We start from the raw sequence: 21,450 nt of genomic DNA, 5'->3' as shown, positions 1-21,450 counted from the left end.
CAAATATGTCGTTGTGGTTGCTGTTACAAAATATGGCCGCTGGCTTGTTGTATCTGACGAGACCACGGCTGCTGTGGAAGTTACTCAACGAAAAGAAAGTGTTGTCGTTGCTGTTTTAAAATGTACACATGACCAATTTTGTGAGAGCCAAATTCACAGCATGCAGCGTCTTTCAGAAAGACTCCGTCCACACCAACGTGTTGCAAAATACGATTGTAGAAAACCAGGTGTTTCACGAAATGAGTGCATTTAGCCCAATTATACTAATTATGTCAGTGTCGCCTACATGTATGTTTGATCTTGTTAGCCACGTGTTGAAAAAAGATACGTCGAAAAAAATCCCGTAAAAACTTGTCATTGTTGTTGTTGTGGTTGTCGTTGAGTAAAAAGTTCCGTACTGTTGTTATTGTTGTCTCACATATACATATTTCACGATACTGGGCGTGTGTTGCAGTTTGAAATGTCCACGGATAAAATTGTCCGCGGAAACATGTATTCTGTTATGCGCTTTATCAAAGCTATTGGCGGTCACTGATCGAAAATTGGCAACCCGGTGATAATCAAATCTCCACAACGGCGGGGAATAGATTGCCACACTAGGCAAGCTTGCTAGAGCCAACTACATTGGAAATACACAAACCAAATGAATACATTTTCATGAAGTCTCATGAAATCGTTGCGAACTATCAGCATCCATTGTAAAACGTAACTTCAAGAATTTCATTCGGAACGAGAGAAGATTTCGAACGCATTTGTTCCTTATTCAGCATTTTTGATGAGACGATAATCAGAATCGCGAGAGTCATTATGTCTGTGTATAAAAACCGGCAAAGGCGGCTCGTTGAAATGATGGGAATCTTCCGACATTATGGGGATCTGTTTAGCCAGGAGATGGGAAGAGTTACAGAAGAGACAATTGTAAAGGAAATAGAGAGGTCTAGATTTTGATCTCTCTACTGTCTGTTACATTCCTAGAGAAATGGCGAAATATACGGGTAAAATGACGTCATACTTACATCACTCGTCCCTGATCCGAATAACAGCAAATCGAACGGAATAGCAGCGATGGCGTCCAATAGGAACCAACCTTTCACATAGTTTATGGCAATTTTCTGCGGGTCCGCGACCACTTCACCATTATGTACATAAGTAGTCCGGAAGTTAATTAAAATATCCGCGATGAACATGATGTCAACGATGAGGTCAATAATTACTAAGGGATCAGCCGGATTATCGTCCGCATTTTTTACCCGGGTCGACGAGTCTTTGTTTAGCTTCATCCGGGTCTCGTCCTCGTTTAGGAGGAATGCGGCGACGTATGGCGTGAACACGGCCGTGTATAAAACAAGTAACAGAATGACCCAATCCCACACCGCTTTGAACGGACTGTAATGGAGGATGATAAATTTCGGTACCGCCCGGTCCGCCCCCGTATGCGGCACTGTGGAGAAGCTCTCGATTTTTGGCTCATTGTCGTCGCTGGCGTCCTTGTCCGTGTGGTTGTTCTGAAAATGATGGGTAATACGTCATCAAAATTCGTGTACTACGTCATATTTCATATGGGGTAAATACCTTTGATATCCTATCAGCAATATTGGGTTGCGTTCAACGATTCTTTGTGCACATGCAGGTCATCAGTATTGACACCGGTTCCACTCAGCGACCTCTGTTCCGTTATCTCAAAATGTACTTAGATTTTTTACTTACATACCATTTTTGAATACACGTTCTTCGTCATCGAAAGCTGCGTAAGACATCATCATAAACTGATCAACACGTCATCAAAATTGACTTACCGGTTGCTCGCTGTGTCGTCTGTTGCCCCGCTTGCTCGACGCTTCCTCTGATATGGGCCGGAACGTATTTTTACCGCTGAGTTCCTTGAGGACTTTCAGCATGATGAACCTATTCTTAGCCTGCAAAGATGAACGTGTGAAATACGTCAGCAACTTTGGTTGTAACGTCACATATTATGCAAATGTACCTTTAACCTAAAAATATGAATTACGTCAGCTAGCTATGTGGTCATGTGATCTGCCACAATGTTTTTTGTGCCTAAATAAGAATTCCCAATGTGGTAATTGCGAATACAACTGCTGAAAACAAATTAAAAATTCTCATCATACAAATTTTATAACCACCTTATTGAATTTTTTTGGGTTCGGAAGTTGGTGAAATTTCAATTACCTCTAATTCCGCCTCTCTATTGACTGGCCGAAGTCGCTGAAGCCCCTCAGTAAGTACTTTATGCATTGTTTATCAGTAGTTTCGGATTTCGGTTATTTCACCAGAACCAACATAACGTAATTATCAAACTAATACTTGATGCATGTACAGTACCCCCAGGTATATGGCACGGCTTAACCCGCCGGCCATGAGGGAATTCCTTTATGGCCCAGTGGTTGGCGCGTTGGCCCCAGAGTGGAAGTTAAGCAACGTTGAGCGTGGTCAACTTTTGGATCGGTGACCGGCGCGTACAATACAATGCATTGTTTTACAGCCGCAGCTTCGGAGATTTTTCGTTACTGAATATGTTTATTCATCACTTTTGAGCCGCATTTTCGACCATATGTGATGTTGATATAATTTGAAAACCAACACGAAACGAAGAAACTTCAAAACAACTTGAAATCTATTTCACTTTTCCGCGGTAAGTTCGATGATGCATGTAGAACTTTTAGTATTCTCTTTTGGAACAAAACGTTATTCTCCAACAAACTTTTGGCGTCATTTTCAAAACTTCCTCGACGTTGCATGTAATTTAAGAACCTAAACAACTCATCCGAAACAAAGCCACCCGTAGTCATGGTAACAAACAAAGACTGATACACAAACAACCTGGAAACAAGTCACCAACTAGATCGTATTTTTGTGCTGACTTTGAAATTAATCCTGAAGGAAACCTTTGACTCCAAAAAGAGGATAATTACGATAATGCTTATAAACGATAATTTTGTCGATTCGAGCTGACAGAGTGTTTTACAAAGAAGCTATGAAACGACGAAAGTACTGGTTGCCTTGGTAACCAAACAACAAGCGGAGGAACCAATAACCGTGACACAACCGCAGACAAAGTTACAAAAAACAAAAATATGGTATTCTCGTGCCGAATTTGAAAGTGGAGAATTTGGTGAGAAATACCAAAACAAGATTGCAGAGGAGTTGATGAGATGGATCATATTTGCCGCAAAATGTTACCCTCGTTTCGTTGTTGTGCTGTAAACTGCAAAAAAAATCGCGAATTATTATTTTGCAAACCGCAAAAATTCTATGAAAATTTTTTTTAACGACTTTTATTTTGGCGGATTACGACTTATATTTTACTTTCGGTTTTTCGAATCAAAAATATTTTTCGCAATTTTTGTTTTCGCGAATTTTAGTTATTCTCGAAATTCGCGTAAATAAACGCTCGCGAAAATTTGGCGGTAAACAGTAGCTTGTAAAAGGAACGAACCAGATCAATGTTTTTGTCAATGCTGCGTGGATGTTATTACGGCATAAAGATGAGCTCAGGTGTTGCGTGGAATCTGATTCCCATTAAAAGTCAGATAGGCAGCCGCATTGAAACATCAGAAAGAAAATGAAAGTCATATCCTTCGCTCAAGACATGATAAGAAATCCTGAGTGGGAGGTGGAAATCCTGATATTTTTTTCTGGTGAAAATTGCAAATACTGCGGCATCTCATGCAACTATCGACTCGCATCGCGAATGGTTCCGAGATGTGGCGAAGATGACGTCAACATTCAAATGCGCTGTTTTTGAGCCGAGTGCTCTATGAGCTAAGCTACGATTAACTGAGTTTGATGAGGTTAAAGCGAATTTCGCACGAGCAAAATAATGCCCTTACCGAGCCTCTGTTGATATAAAATCAGTTGAAGCATCAGCAAGTCATACGCAAGCTTCTGAATGGAACCCTGTTGCGGGCCTATTGTCTACATGATCATCAGGCCAGACTTACCCAACTGATTTGCGCCGGACTTATAAACAGGAAATGGAAGGTTCATTTCACCTCCCGAGAAAGTGTAAAAATTAGGCCGAAACGTTGGTCGTGCGAAATCACCTTTAACTCAAGACACGCGACAAAAGAAAAAGTTTTTATTCGACGCGAGTGATTTCATCCACCTCCTTAGAATAAGTTGATGCTACCGGAAATTGTTGATGAAGTCAACACAGCATTCACCTCTGTCTGCAAAAATTGGAACTGCTGTATTGAGATTTTTCACAAAGAGCTTAGCACGAGACGTGTGTGGACTCGAGACGAGCCATATTTCGAAGCTATCGAAGCGATGCAGTGTAGCGTGAAAATCACCATGGCACAAACACTTGCCACAGCAGTGTAGCAAAGAACAACGATACGCTTTAAAAGCACCAACGTTGAAAAACCTGGAAGATTTATGAGGTGAAAGAAAATGCTCGCCAATGCTAGAGGATTCAACTGAAAACACTGAGATCCAAGATTGCAGCGTCCGTCCACCACTGCCGGTTAGAGAGGATTTCGCACAGTCTCACCGCCGGAGAAATCGTACCTGCTCATTTCCTGTTTAAAAGTGCATTTTCTTTTGCTCGTGCGAAGATTAGACCTGTCGAAATATCCGCATTTCATTTTCGAATCACTAAAAGCGAAATAGCCTTTTCTGAATTCTGAAGATAAGCTGACTGACATAACTTGCTTAGAGATTGCAAGAATCTTAGACACTGCGGCAGAGATATGAAAGTCCAACCCGTCATGAGTGGTGTTCATTGATAGAATGTTTGATAAGATAGACAGTGCTGCTTGAAGCAGATCAGCAGGTATAGGGGTAGTATACTGCCTCTAAAAACTGCTGGAGATACCAGATAGCCACGGTGCGACGGCTTAATCTAGTTTTTCGACAACGAATATCGCTTTACGGGAAGAGATGTCAGACCGCTGTCATCAATGATGATAAAGTCTAAAAGGTGGATATCCGGACGATATCGAAAAATGCTTCTCCAATAAGTCTCACACTTATACTTTTGTCAAGAGGTGACTTCTTGACACGTCAAGGACTTTCCTGTATGTACTGAAGAGAGATACCGGCGTCAGAGCGAAAAGGAGGACGCGCCATAAACTCACAGAAGAAGAACAGGGTATGGTCCGATTGGAAGGAAGCCTACCAAGCAAGGAAGCAACATAGTCCAAAATGGTTGTCCTATCGCAGGAAAAGTTTGATGCTAACAGCTGATGAACCTATTTGGAACTTGTAAACTTGGTTGAAGATGAGTCCGATGACCTCACTGGACATTTCACCAACATTAGACGGAGGAAGGTTCAGGGATGGCTCCGGGTAAGGAAACCTCAACGATGTTGGACGATTACAGCGTCAGCGCTGTTGACAAGCATGTCATAAGCATACAGTGCTATACAGACGGGAATAACAGCCCAATGTCCGCATTCTCTAGGCGTGGTATACCACTGTACGTAGAATCCTAGAGAACGGAATCGGAAGTATCACAGAGGAAGCCATGTGGTCAAACATTCACAGTAAGCCAGGTGCACTATTGCACAGAAAGCTGGCAAAAGACGGAGTCGCTAGACCAATAACCTAAATGGGTGCCTAACCGTAGTGGCACGGAATAACGCTGATCCCGCCTTGGAGGAGGAATATTCTCTTGAGAGTAACGCCTCCGAGCGCAGAGCGAGGAGCGAATAAAGAGGAAGAAGAAAAACAGCGCAGGAAGCGAGATTGTCCAGACGAACACCAAACGTATACCTGTACAACAGAATCGGTGTATTGCATGGATAACTCGAAAAGGATTAATTACGGAAGCGGAAATATTGTGTCTCGTGTTAATTACTCCAACTGTAATTCTCCACAAGAAAAACGTGTATTCAACTGGAACTCTGAATACAGAACACCTCGCTATCAAGTGCAACAATTTCCAGTCGCAGGGTGTCCTTAGAGAAATCCTACTGTAATTCACCACGAGAAAAACGTGTATTCGACTAGACCTCTGTAATCAGGACACCTCTCTATCAAGGACAGCATCTGTTAGTCCCAAGGGTGTCCTCAATCGAGATATCCCAATGTCATTCACCACAATAAAAAGGCGCATTTTAATAAATCATTGGCACACTAATGGTTATCACCATGCAGATAGAGTTAAATCGGAACTCGTTCGAAATTAGCGGGATCTGATCAAACGCATTCGGTCAAACTGAATTTAGTATCCGGTAGTCGCATTGGAGCTACATGCCAAAGCTAGAATGAATAGTCAGGTTTAATTCCGTTCTAAACGTTTATATCAAACTGTCTGCCTTAAAGGCCATTGTTGTTCAAAAGTTGGAAAATTTAACTCGAAATTGAAAATCCCCACTTGTGTGAATACGTACTGAGTGAAAACTTTAGTGATGCCGTTGTGAAGACAATTATACGACTACTGGCCACGTTTCAGTGCGTTTGCGAGCGTCATAACCTACTGTTTGCTTACCTGAGTTACAATAAAATACGATGATATCGAGCGGTGTATGCCTTTAAGAACGATCCTTCTAAATCAAAACTGAAGTGCAAATGTTGGTTCTCATGGGACGGCGAAGATTTTGAATGACTTTTATGTTGGAGACGCCAGAAGTGCTCTCAATGCTATCAGTGCTAAGTTTGTTGATCTCTGTAACGTAGGTGCCAAATTCCTAGGTGCAGCTCCCCAGTATCTGATGGACCTCATTTCTAGAAAACCTGCTCCTCGCCGGACCCGGTCCACTTCCTTCATAGAACTAGAGGTTCCGTGAACCAAAACGTCATTTGATGACCGCAGTTTCAAAAGCTATGGACCGCGGTTATGGAACACTCTTCCATGCCACATTCGAGACTCTGAGGACACTGAACAATTCAAACGAGCTATAAAGACATGGCTGTTTGTGAGAGCTTTTGGGGAGGGAGCGCTGTGAGCAAGGACTACCATGGAACAGCGCTTTATAAGAGACTCATTTATTATTATTATTATTGTTAAAGGGACAACATGGGCATGATGTTGTTTTATACGAAAACTGCTTCCAGTAGGACCGTTACTTTTCCAAACAGGGCATTGAAAACCTATGAACTGCAATGAAGATTAAACAGGATGAAAACATAGACACGCGAGCCATATTTGGGAGCCATCTTGGAAGTGTCGTAGTTTGCTAACGGGTCCTTGTTCTCCCTCGGAACGATAGAAGATCCGAGGTGAACATCAGTAGTAATATATACTCTTGACGTTAATCTTCCAATATCAAGGTCACTTTAATAGACGAATCGGGAATTGAGTCGGTACACTAGGCCTCAAAGACGGGATTCCGATCCGTTCGCCTAGCTATCGCTCTCCATACTCCTTTTAACTTACATGGCAATATTGCAAATCGCCCTGGCCAACCTGATAAACAATATCATTCGATATTCAAAGTCTACATTATCAAACCTTACACAAGTCAAAATGTAGGTCTCGGTGATATAATGATTAAGGCCTATGATCACTTCGAGAGCTGGGCTCTACAACAGAAGCACCATCATGGCAACACCGTTTGTGTATTTTAATGGTATTAGCCTACGATGACCCAAGCTCATCAACTGTGTCCATCGGCTAAGTGCAGCCCATCATCATCCTCTTTGAGCGGGCAAAGCTGAAGGTGTTACTAATAGGATGTTCTACTCAAGCTCACGGCAATAACCGAGGCATCATTTGCGACTAGTGGCCAATGCAGTAATCCATTCGCTAATGCTAAGCAAGAACAGCTAAAAGTGTTACTGGTCATCTACTGTGTCCATTGGCTTATGAAGCGATCTACAAATGGCCAAATCGCCTCTTACACACTGAGCGGGAAGAGCTTTCGACCCAACGAAAGGAGGCACACTGGGACGTACGCAGTGAAAGATCAGTGCCTACATCCTGGATCAGATTTGAGAAATCAGGGTTGTCATGATTACTTTCTTTCTCGTTGTCTCTCCTCATTTTCGCCGACAGCGACGGGACTGATTCGTTGGTGGTGGAAGCCAAACTCCTTTGGCAACTTGGAACCTACGGCTGCCGTCATCGCAGATGCCATTAGCAGAGGAATCCATGGAGAGAGGGTGAAAGAAAGCGCCTGGACGATGTGCAGATTTAGGGAAAGGAGACTGCCAGAGGCGAGAGTGTGAGTAGAACTTGACATCCTATCTGTAACACCTTCAGCTTGCGGGGCAACAGCCGGCTGATCGCCACCAAGATAAGGACTAGCAGCATGGCAAAGAGAGGACGAACTGGCAGTATGACCACGAGAGGACGAACTGGCAGCATGATAAAGAGAGGACGAACTGGCAGCATGACCAAGAGAGGACGAACTGGCAGCATGACCAAGAGAGGACGAACTGGCAGCATGACCAAGAGAGGACGAACTGGCAGCATGATAAAGAGAGGACGAACTGGCAGCATGACAAAGAGAGGACGAACTGGCAGCATGATAAAGAGAGGACGAACTGGCAGCATGACAAAGAGAGGACGAACTGGCAGCATGACCAAGAGAGGACGAACTGGCAGCATGATAAAGAGAGGACGAACTGGCAGCATGACAAAGAGAGGACGAACTGGCAGCATGATAAAGAGAGGACGAACTGGCAGCATGATAAAGAGAGGACGAACTGGCAGCATGACAAAGAGAGGACGAACTGGCAGCATAACCAAGAGAGGACGAACTGGCAGCATGATAAAGAGAGGACGAACTGGCAGCATGATAAAGAGAGGACGAACTGGAAGCATGATAAAGAGAGGACGAACTGGTAGCATGATAAAGAGAGGACGAACTGGCAGCATGACCAAGAGAGGACGAACTGGCAGCATGATAAAGAGAGGACGAACTGGCAGCATGATAAAGAGAGGACGAACTGGCAGCATAACCAAGAGAGGACGAACTGGCAGCATGATAAAGAGAGGACGAACTGGTAGCATGATAAAGAGAGGACGAACTGGCAGCATGATAAAGAGAGGACGAACTGGCAGCATGATAAAGAGAGGACGAACTGGTAGCATGACCAAGAGAGGACGAACTGGCAGCATGATAAAGAGAGGACGAACTGGCAGCATGATAAAGAGAGGACGAACTGGCAGCATGATAAAGAGAGGACGAACTGGCAGCATAACCAAGAGAGGACGAACTGGCAGCATGATAAAGAGAGGACGAACTGGCAGCATGATAAAGAGAGGACGAACTGGCAGCATGACAAAGAGAGGACGAACTGGCAGCATGACCACGAGAGGACGAACTGGCAGCATGATCAAGAGAGGACGAACTGGCAGCATGACGAAGAGAGGACGAACTGGCAGCATGACCAAGAGAGGACGAACTGGCAGCATGACCAAGAGAGGACGAACTGGCAGCATGATAAAGAGAGGACGAACTGGCAGCATGACAAAGAGAGGACGAACTGGCAGCATGACCAAGAGAGGACGAACTGGCAGCATGATAAAGAGAGGACGAACTGGCAGCATGATCAAGAGAGGACGAACTGGCAGCATGACCACGAGAGGACGAACTGGCAGCATGACCACGAGAGGACGAACTGGCAGCATGACAAAGAGAGGACGAACTGGCAGCATGACAAAGAGAGGACGAACTGGCAGCATGACAAAGAGAGGACGAACTGGCAGCATGACCAAGAGAGGACTACATATTATGCTCGAAATGATGGCGATGACGAGGGCCCGTGAATCATCCAGCGCCGTTACTCTTCTGAGGACATTGCAAACTTCTACACCGGCGTAAAGGGTCAGACAATCGCCCAACAAGCTTAACTTTATAACCATTTACCCCTGCCAGATCCCATCCCCATCATCAACCATGGTCAGCGGACGGAGAACCATCCTATAAAATAGAACCATTTGTTTATTACTGCGCTAAGCGCCCGAGTTTACTGAGCGGCCGCGTAAAACTGCAGATCATAATTCGGACGATTTACGACGCGCTGATTGGTCAGGGTAATGAGACTGACCTCGGACCAGTAACCATGGTGACATGGATGGTTTATTAATGGTGGGTAATTGTATAATGTATTCTATATTGGATCTTGTAATAGGGTATTTCACCCTTATCTGAATCTAATGGATGTTGAATCTAATGGATGTTGAATCTAATGGATGTTGAATCTAATGGACGTTGATTAGAGTAGGGAGTTACAACCTCGTTCAAAAGAAAATTAACCAATGGTGACTGATTATCGAAATACTGCAAAACATTGTCAGTGTAAAGGTTTCGCGCCTTTATATTAGGGAGTTTTCGCAAATCCCCCGGAACGTCCACGTGAAGGCCTACCCTATTGTTCGACTTCGTCATCGGGAGATCGAACAATGTGATAGGCGTTTACGTTGGCGTTTCGGGGATTTGCGAAAACTCCCTATTTTTGTCTCACGCGAAACTTTCTGGGAATTAAAAAAATATTTTTCTCTACTTTTGCTTTTTTGCTTACGAAAAGTCTTCATTGTCGCTACTAGTGAACTGCAGACCAAAATCTTGACATTCCTCCGGAAATCTTCCGTTTCTAGATTCCGTAAAATCGACGTTGCCCATGAACAGCATTTTCCAGACTTTCCGTCATAACAATGGTATTGCCCCGTCGCCATATCGGGTTTCCGTCAGAGCCCTTCTTTGTGTTATTGGCAAGTAAATGAGGAATACCCAATACCAAGGATAATAGAACGGAATATTGGTTTTTAACCAGGACACTTGTTGGTTGTTACTATATATTCAGCTTGCCATTTGAATGAACATTTTCGATCGTACAATGGTGGCCTTTACGTACTCTATACCCTATTTGCGGCCTTAAAAAGCAAGGGTTGCCGGTAAGGATCCGACGACAAGGAACCAGGGCGATCGCTCCATAGCTAGAGGCTAACCTTGCGTCAGGAATTGGCGGAGGCGCAATGACTTGGGCCGAGGGTGTAACCAGACGAAATTCAGTCTGGTATGGCCGGAAATAGACCTATCAAGGAAAAGTCAATTGACACTCTGTTATGTAGGGTGGTTCATTCCACTTGCCATCGTGGATGCAGACCAGTACTGTATCTCGATCACATCGGATGTGAGCACTTGCCAGCCCTACATAACCAATAACATGGCCTACGCAGTCTCCCTTCCTGGAATGGACGAAGAGTACCACTGTCCATAGGGGAAACATTATGAATTAATGGCGTGGTTTGAAAATGGACCAACGGAACAACCTCGATTCTGACTTCGACTAAACAACGAAACAAAAAACATGGGAATTGAAACACCGGAGAATGTTCACCTTACCGACTAATTGTTTCATTGGTGGGGGTGAAGTGAGACTAGAAAGAGCCACTCGGTCTCGTGCAGCACTCCTATATCCTCCGCCAAAACGTCAACTGTCCTCTCCCCAAGGACGGCACAGAATGAGCCAAATGAAGGATGTTTACGCCGAGGTTTCTATTGCCCCGAGGAACCCTCGCGGCTTACATCGTCATAGACGCCACGAATCCGACCAAACCGGAACATCACGCCTTATTACTTCATCTTGAAAGGATGATGCCCCGCGGTTCAAGAAATGCTCGTTGTGTTTTCTGCACGAGTGATGCCGTCAGGCGGTCTGTCGTGCGGAAGATCGATTGTCGTGATGGGCTGTCGTGAAATATCGCGCTAATTAAGCTAAGGGGTTGCTGGTACATGTTTGGTTCGCACCTTGTTGATTTCTTCATTCTGCCGCATAATATGGTTTGAAATTACTCTTAGAGGAGCTTCCGTCGTTTTCTCGTGGTCGGGTAGCCATTCACGGCGCTGCCATGCTCGCTTGCAAGGGCCCTGGACACTTGCTTTTTCATTGCATCGCTTCGTCTTTTATGAATGAGACGTTAAACAGCAATTCCTTCTTCCGAGTCTCTAAGCAAGGGCAAATCACATCGTAATGCATCACTCTCATCCATTCAAACGGAATCGACTTTTTTTGTCGGAAATCCCCGATCGATGCCGTAGATTGACGATCGATTCCGCCCTAACAGACCCATCAACGCAGGACGATTAAGCAAGATTCGCCAAGTTGCGATCAATGAGTTTTTCACTCGGGACATGGTGAAATTGAGGCGACACCACCATTCGTTTTTTGACACGTTTTCGCTCGTACGAAAATTGCGCTAGTCGAAGCATATGCTTAGTTGGGGTCTGAGCTTTTCATGGGTTTTTCTGCCTGATCTGGGCTATTCAGAAACAGAAAGTAGGTCATCACCACCTAGCTAGATTTCGAGTAAAATGGGCCAAAATGTTAAAATTATGGATTTCAGAAAATTTTGCTCAACAATATGCTGCTACCTGTCGCGGAAGCACCAACATGAATGACATTTAAAAAAGGTTGTCACTAAACTTTACGGATTAGTCTTGGCAGATGGCCAAAGGATTATTGCTAATACAAGTCCAAATAAGATATCCGCAGCTGTGTTTATAGTCCCCCTTTAAGGAAATTAACAACAATCTCATGTATATACACCAAAGGATTTTCAGAAATCGCCAATTATCGGCCCAACCCACGCAAATGCATTAAAGAGCTACGATCAGGCACAATTGACCGCATATTGATCAGTATATTAATCCAAACAGACCAACGCCGTGTAATCTTCCTGTAGGTCTTATCGGATCAATAAAGCAATTAAATTTAGATTACATGGCTGTGTTCGCCTTGCAGCTCGTTCCGCTCTCTCTCTGTCTGCTGTCTGATTAGTAATGGGGATTAATCTCGACGATATGAAAATTAATTGTGCAGAAAATAGTGGAGAGGACTCGTTTGACCTGCGATTTTTATTTCTAATTCCATAGAAACAAGAACTTATAAATACTATAGTCCATTCGTAAATAATATGTTCACATCGTTTGGGGCTCTGGAGGACGAACTTTTTGTCGGATTTCTTTGAAATTTGCTTTTTATTTATCCTTCTCAAAACCAAAAAATAATGATTTTGAAGTTGAGGATTCTCAGTGCAAAAATAAAAACATTCTTCAGCCAAGTCCGATGGTCATTTTGACGGTCCCCTGGATAGGCCATCTTTTGTTTCAGGATAATTCTCATTCATTCTTGGGACATATTATTGAGACGACGGGACAAAATCAAATAACATCGTGAACATTTCATCCAGATTAGTCGCTTCCATTCAGTTTGACCTCTCTAATCAGGACACCTCTCTATCAGGGACAACATTTGTCAGTCCCGAGGGTGTCCTTAATAGAGAGGTTCTACAGTATCCCGTTACTTCCCCCTGATGTATCTTATGATGCCTTGCTTTGCGAAAGGGGAAGCCCCGCAAAACATTGGGCTGAACACTTCTCAAGACCAAGAGTGCAATGTGGAAACTGCGCAAATACAGCAAGGCTACAGAAAATGAACTTACATCATCCTTCTTAGTTGTCAGTGGAGTGTATCCGGTCGCCATTGCACTTGATTATGAGCCGGTCGTCACTGTATTCCAAGATACTAAAGTTCTCGATATCCTAAAATCCACGACGTGTCGAAGTTTGTTTCGCGAAGGCACGACAAATTGTGACCCGCTCTACCAAAACTAGGCGCTTGTCGCATCTGAACTTGACAGGTTGATACGGACTTGTTGTTCATTTCCCTATTGTAGACCTTTTGTGAAATGTGACCAAATCAGTTTGTAATAGATTTCACAAAAGGTCTACAATAGGGAAATGAACAACAAGTCCGTATCAACCTGTCGAGTTCAGATGCGACAAGCGCCTAGTTTTGGTAGAGCGAGTCACAATTTATGTCAACAATGTATCTTACTAGCGATATATCCCTAGACATTCGAAAACGTGTCGGTTATCCTACGGTATCTACCTCCTCCACCTACCAAGCTCACTAATCGAATTGTTGGATAATCCTTTTAGGAACACTTAAAGAGTTTTTCGTACTGTCGAACATGCAAAGAAATATCTTGTCAACGTTCCTGTACATATACATGTAGATTCATATTGCATGAGTTATCCTATGTTATTCCCTATTGGAAATACTGGAGCACAAAGGTGCTCTCTGCTAGCTTGTACACACAGTACGAGTTATGAGATGGGTGCACGGTTCAGATGATGGTATATACTAGTCGAGAACATTAGGCCTTCCCAAGCCAGATTTCGTCACCCCAGTTGCACTGGCATCGCCTATGTTCGAGTGAATCCTGATGAGTAATGGGGCTGAACCCATAGATTAAATTGCTAGGAACTGTAACCTAAATATTCTATATTGCATTCACACGTCTTCGGACTTCCTAATCCATTTCTGTCAAATCACACGCGTAAACTTGATGATACTTCAATAGCTTTGATACCGACAGGGACCCAGGAGAGCTTCATGATGCTCGTAGGAAAAAAGCAATTCCACAGACCCACCTTTGGTCTCAACGATGCGTTTCTGTTCAAAGATACCAGCATTCCGGTGTGACAGCGGATATAGTCCCCCTGGAGTCATAGTCCGGTAGCATTGTATTTGACCAATTAAGCAGCATGATCTATTGTACCGCTAACCCTAACCAAAACATTTAGCAATGCGGGCTATTGTTACACGGACTATCAGCCCTAGGACTACTATCCCTTGCACACCTGTACCAGCTTTCGCGCTGTGCAACCGATGGAAATGATTAATGTTGACATCTTCTCCAGATTTATACAATGGATATGTTTTCTAATGTGACAGTTAGTCTTGCATGTCAATTGCTACGTAACGAAGTTGGATGTTTTTTCTATCGTGGCCAATCAAATTTGTCCCTTACGATCATGACGGGCCAATCGCTGTCGAGTCATTGGGTGATATGAATAAAGACTAGCAACTGCTTTTACTTCAATTTTGTACAGAAAAGCCTAGTGTAAATGTACATGGAGTTTTAGATAAAAGCATTTGCTAGTCCTTATTCATATCACCCATTGTCCCTGAAAGATAACCTGATTTTCACCGTGGTTATACTGTAAATCCGAAATATATCGCGCCTACTTCAGCGTTTCGCTAAAATTTCTAACATAGAAACAATTCCAGTAAAATAAATTTTTGCGATTTTCATTTTTGTGGGTTGATCATTCATTATGTTATTATTATCCATAAAAACAATATACCGCGTATTTGGCTAGGCCTTAATTTTATTAACCGCGGGGTTAGGGGCCAAAGAAAAATAGAAAAAAAAATCACGATTTATATTTTCGCGATTTATATTTTCGCGATTTAAATTTTCGCGAATCTTACTTTTTCGCGAAATTGGCGAAACTAAAACACCTGCGAAACATTGGCGGTTCACAGTAGATTTGAGTATGCATTAAAATTCACGATTTTTATTTCGCGATTTTTTTATTTTCGCGATTTAAATTTTCGCTTATCTTACTTTTGGGCGAAATTGGCGAAACTAAAACACCTGCGAAACATTGGTGGTTTACAGTAGAGTTGACTATGCATGATATTGAACAAACACGACCATTGAGGAATCCATATTGTCACGCCGATGAATTGTCAAATGTCAACTATACGCACTGATGTCAGGGGGATATATCCCCGTGCTGATGTTAACGAAATCTACCCTTCGCAAGTAAGTAAAAAAAAATGAGAAAAAAATTAAGCGAATGACTCCATTCGTATTGTCATGCCTGCTGAAGGATGCACTATTACCGTTGACGGATGATGCACTGGACAATCTATGGGCCTAAGGCAAGCCAGAACCCAAGCCGGAACAAACTTCAAACTGTTTGCAACGGTACTCTGAGTAAAGTCACCGACACCGTCGGTACTGCCATGCCATGGTATTGAAGGATTCGCATACACGTCTTTTACCCAAGCAAATGTATGTGCCTCTACCAAACAAGTCGAAAGATGAAGGGAACACGATAAGGCTCGGGAACTTCGAGAAACGACTGCTAGAGAAAAATCGATACAACCATTAAATCAAACACGAACATCGCTGTTTCCCTCGCGAATACTCGATGCGACTACTAGTAGAAACATAACACATGTGACTTGGGACCGAGAGTAACATGACGCCATCTGCATTGTCATCATTCGCAGCACTAGTGATCGACTGTATTTGCTCCTACGAGTGGAAAGATGAGCGAAGCACCTTAGAAGTGTATTGGGAACCTCAAGCACGAAACCGACACTCGTGACGCCGTTGCGGACTGAAAGATTCACATCAGTATTTCCCTCGCAAATGTTGAAAATGCCTCCTAGGTAAAGATGAGATGAAAAGTTCACTATTAAACCTCAATATTTGTTTACATGTCAGAGCTCCCTTCTAACAATCACTCTCTACTTCCATTGTATCAGTCCGGTATGACCTCCTATCCGGCATCCTTCATAAATCTGAAAATCTCTGCCGATATTTCAAGCATGATTTTACCACGTTCCATCAAATTCCGTTCTTTCCGTCAATTCGATGCTGTCTACACAACCTGAGGCTCCTCCGTTTTGTAAACACGGCAATGTCATCCAATATGTCAGTAGCATTTATCGATACACGATTTGCTCTCAAAGGACTATCACGTTGACAAAAGGATGATAAATGCAGAACAAAAGTATTTGAAACCTGATAGACATAAAAAATCTGTCTGTAGTATGCTTCACGGGAAAATGGCTTTCTGATATTTGGCGATTCTGAACAGAAAATGCCACATTTGCGCAATATCTTGTATTGCAGCTGAAACTTCAAAGCCACAAGTATCTGAAATGATTTGTTTGCCAGAAGTGGACACAACGTGTATAAGAATGGGCCATTTGAAGCAAAATATTGCAACCTTTCCTGGTCGTTCTGTAGGCCTTTTTGCGCCCAGTGCCATTTTTGTGATTTGGTGTATATGTCGTAGCGTCAGCGACGTTCCGACACCGCCACGCAAGCTTTTGGAGAAGAGGTCGTATTGGTGCGCCGCATAATAGACTATCATAAAGAGTCTTGAACTCAATATTGTTGTCCATGATGACAAATCAGCAGAAGACATGAGAAGGGGCCAAATATAACGAGGTGGCCAGACGTAAGAAGGGCGCCAGACGTAAGAAGGGGGCCAAACGTCAAAAGGCCGAGCCAAACGTCAAAAGGCCGAGCCAAACTTATGAAGGGTGGTCACAGGTAAGAAGGAGGGTTACACACACGTAAGGAGGAAGGCAAAACTTAAGAAGGAGGCCAGGAAAGGAAGGGCCCAGCTTAATAGCAAGAGCACAAGGTACAATGTAGGTATTTACGTAGGAAGGGGGCAAAACGAAAAAAGGGGCCACACGTAAGGAGGAGAGCCAAACGTAAGAAGAAGGGCCCAAACGAACACGAAGAAGAACGGCTGTCAAATGTCATAATCCATGCCCTAGAGAAATCCTGTTGAACATCAGATAGTCCATTCTTCAAATCTTGATCTTAAGACTTCTGTCCACTGATACGACCAGTCACGTTCAAGACATCCACAGGCGACGACCATCGAGGCCGCAACTCCTCCGTCATGTCGACCTCCAGAAACTGATCATTCTGAATGGCCACTCGAGCACGAGAAAAACAACAACTGCGTGAGAACCGTCAGGTGTTGGAGCCCTCACGACATCATCAGCGAAGGAGCAACGCGCTGATCATCAGCGGAAAATTACCCCGCGATCAGATTGGATGGGGAAATGGTGAAAGGGGGTGGGCAAATAGAAGAGCTCGTTAAGGCGAAATAAGAAAGCCCCGCGTTGAAATTTTTTCTGCATGACAAATAGCGCCGTGGAATGAAATGTCACATTTTCTTAATCATCATCACGGCATGAGAAAAACTGAAGGTCGATAGGAGCCATCATGAGAGCCGAGGATATCAGAGAGGGAGAAATCAAAACTGGCTTTGCCTGTGTAGGCCTAAAAACATAGGCAATTGTTTCCATGTTTGGATCTATGACGGCGATAATCTTCAAAGGTTCTCTCCATGTGCCCATCTATGGATAGAGGATGGAGAATTCCCATCATAGATCCATGGATGGAACCCATGGTCGTATCTACCATGAGCCAATCCATGGATAGAGGATGGAGAATTCCCATCATAGATCCATGGATGGAACCCATGGTCGTATCTACCATGAGCCAATCCATGGATAGATGATGGAGAATTCCCATCATAGATCCATGGATGGAACCCATGGTCGTAGTTACCATGAGCCGATCTATGAACAGATGATGGAGAATCCCCATCATAGATCTATGGATGGAACCCATGGTCGTAGTTACCATGAGCCCATCCATGGATAGATGATGGAGAATTCCCATCATAGATCTATGGATGGAACTCATGGTCGTATCTACCATGAGCCCATCCATGGATAGATGATGGAGAATTCCCATCATAGATCCATGGATGGAACCCATGGTCGTATCTACCATGGGCCGATCCATGGATAGATGATGAAGAATCCCCATCTTTGATCCATGGATGGAACCCATGGTCGTATCTACCATGAGCCCATCCACGGATAGATGATGGAGAATTCCCATCATAGATCCATGGATGGAACCCATGGTCGTATCTACCATGAGCCCATCACTGATTCATGGAATCCCGCGGCAGAAGTTAGTCTAGTGTCTTTGACTGGTCCACTAAGAAAACTAAGGTAATTTAGACGGTGCTGCGAGCAAGAAAGAAATGATACCATGTCATCATTAACTTAAAACTAAAATTGAAATATTGACCTTAAGAAAACCAGCATGCTATCAAAGACTTGAGCAAGATTTTTTTCTTGAAAAAATAGCCCTAGGCAGAGTTTTGAAACGTACCCCTCACGCAACCCAGGTTAAAAAATCTTATGTATTTTCGAGTTGAAGTCCCGAATAAAAAATTGTTACAGGCAGTCAGTAATTTGGCTAATTCAGAGAAAAAACACATGGTATGTTGAAAGAAGGGGAGAAGAATACTCCAGGGCGGTCTTACGCTTCTGGTGCGGTTCATATGTACGAATTTAAAAGTCCACTGAGAGTCATCCACCGATGTGTCAACTATCCTCGTCGATATCTTCTTGTCAGAAAAAGGCACGGACAGCTGGTCCCTCAAAGGAAGGTGCGATCGCTCTCGACCTGTGAGAGTTCGGAGCAGCACGTTCAGTTTGTTGATGAGAGCCACCCGTGCGGCAGATGCGATGTCAGATATCTATTTCGACTCCCCAAACAGATCGGCTACAAGTAGAAAGTAATTTGGCTAATGTGGAGAGAGAGTAACCGAGATGGTAGAAAGAGGCATTGACAGCACGTCCCTTAGAGAAAAGTGCGATCGCTCTAGACCACAAGTTATAGAGTTCGGAGCAGCAAGTTCAACTTGTTGATGAGAGCCACCCGTGCGGCAGATGCGATGTCAGAGATCTATTCCGACTCCCCAATAGCTCCGACTGGCTCAAAGTAGTTATTTGTCTAATGCACAGATAGAAACCCCGGGGAATTAGGAGCGGGCAAAGAAACAACGAAACATATTGTGACTGTACTCATAGTCGACCATTTGGCTTGTAACCAGTCCCATCACAACACAAGTGCGATCGCTCGCAACCCGAGTTAAAAACTTTGGACGAGAACGACAAGTCTCTAACTTGTTCAGGGGAGTCTCCTCGTAGTAACGAATGTCGACTCCCCGAACACACTTGTTACAAGCAGCTGGTAATTGGCTAATGCGGAGAGAAAAAACAAGATCATGTTCGAAGAAGTCGACACGGAAACAATCTTAGTAGAGTGTACTTCATGGCGGTCTTTGGCATCTGGCACGAGTCATGTCGGCAAGGGAGTGTGGCAGTCCGTAGCGGGGAGATTACAGGATGCTTGACTTGAAGTAATTTGGCCAATTTCCAAATCTAAGCAAAAAAACGTGATTAGTTGGTTTATCCAAAGAAGAGAACGTTACGCGTGAGTGCGCAGTCGATTTTCGTCACTAATTTAGCCAATAATGATTAGAGGAATGAGACTAGTGATCCCCATTCCCGAAGTGATTGGCGGGTTTTTGAACATTCAGCTAATGTGCCACATGGTCTCTAATCATGTGCTCCATGCACTGTCTCAGACAATCACAGCCAAAAATGGAGTACGTCATTACATTCTCTTTGTCCTTGGTGGTTGAGGCCTGACGACACCCATAAAAGCAGTTTCGTGGCGGACGATGTTATTAAGATTTGCCTCGATAACTTATCGATAAGGCAGTAGAACAATTGTATGTAGGCCTGGGTGCGAGCGGGCTTTGTTTAAAGACAATAGACCGTGTATTGGGCTAGGCCTGAAGTCATTTAGGTCGAGGTGCGAGCGGGCTTTGTTTAAAGATAATAAACCGTGTTTTGGGCTAGGCCTGAAGTCATTTAGGTCGAGGTGCGAGCGGGCTTTGTTTAAAGATAATAGACCGTGTTTTGGGCTAGGCCTTAATTCTTCAAACTGCAAGGTACAAAGTGGAAAAACTGACTGTAGTGGTTAAGGCAAAACTCGAAATGATCTACATTCAAATGATGCCGAAGGATCACGGATAATACAAATATTTTCAAATGGAAGGTTTCCTGACGTCATCAATGTTTGCATATGCACACTACAGGTGCACCAAAACAATGCGGCATCCGAACAAGAACACATGAATTGATGACGTATCCATCAAACGGACAGGCAGCTACGGCTGTTGCCGGTAAAGCTAATTGGTCATATCCCCGTGAGGAAACGATAATCCATTTCGTAGCACCGTTTTTCTGTTCGACTGTCGAAACAAACGAGATACAAATTCCAAGTATTCGCCACACTATTTCTGCATGTTCCGCTATGCCGTGTACACCGGGTAACGATCCATATCCGCATGTCAAAAATGACAAGCGAAGTAAGAGTTATTGTACCACCATAAAAGCCCGCCTGTGTGCATTTGTATGTGTACTTTACTGCCGGGTACATCTAATAGAATAATCCGTATGAAATGCACTTAGGCTTCCTGCAGCCCACACACAACTGACTTCATTGTCCCAATTCTAGTACGCTGAAATACGAACTTCAAATCTCCAAATATCAGGTCGAATATCTTTTGAAACTTTTGCACACTGGTTCTCCATTGGCTTAATTTGCGCACCGCATCGAGTGAGGAGATCTAATTGGCTGACCTTTGCGCACGTGACCATAAAAGCAGTGTTCTAATTGGCTAATTTTGCACACGTGAAGTACTGTACATGTTTCGTTCCTGCTGACAATGATTATAGACAGAATTTCTATCAACAGCAGCATGACCAACCTAAAACCTTATATATATCCCGTTTCGAAAGTAACCAGTTGAGTCTGCAATTAACTCACTCCAATCCAGAAATATTTCACTTTTCCTGGCGAATTTCGTCGCAGAAGAAGAAATCAATTACCACCCTCACTCTCTCTTACTTTCGCGAGAAACAAGAATACTGTTATCGAGCAAATTTTCGCGGGCGATTAACTTTCGCGAATTTCGAGATAACAATTTCGATTCGCAAAAATTTAAAAATCGCAAAGAAATTCGATTAGATATTTTTTGATTTGAAAAACCG

The 21,450-nt window shown here is 43.6% G+C and overlaps 1 protein-coding gene across 5 annotated transcripts in view; it reads right to left on the bottom strand.

Moving 5' to 3' along the window:
• The window catches only part of LOC135498636 (potassium voltage-gated channel subfamily H member 7-like), a 158,347-nt gene that overhangs the window by 24,084 nt on the left and 112,813 nt on the right, over nt 1-21,450 (bottom strand). For 4 of the 5 annotated variants that reach the window (XM_064789007.1, XM_064789006.1, XM_064789008.1 and 1 more), the window contains 2 exons: nt 1,797-1,916; nt 1,017-1,505 (listed from right to left, as the gene is read on the bottom strand). In XM_064789007.1, coding sequence (XP_064645077.1) covers nt 1,017-1,505; nt 1,797-1,916 — 609 coding nt within the window. Of the gene's footprint in view, nt 1-1,016; nt 1,506-1,796; nt 1,917-13,354; nt 13,423-13,816; nt 15,138-21,450 lie in introns of those variants that run through there. The other variant, XM_064789009.1, reaches the window with a different exon arrangement.

This window comes from Lineus longissimus, chromosome 14 (assembly GCF_910592395.1).
Source record: "Lineus longissimus chromosome 14, tnLinLong1.2, whole genome shotgun sequence".
In the NCBI taxonomy this organism is placed as follows: Eukaryota; Metazoa; Nemertea; class Pilidiophora; order Heteronemertea; family Lineidae; genus Lineus; species Lineus longissimus.
The sequence above is the reverse complement of the archived record's forward strand: the minus strand, read 5'-3'. Positions and strand labels throughout refer to the sequence as shown.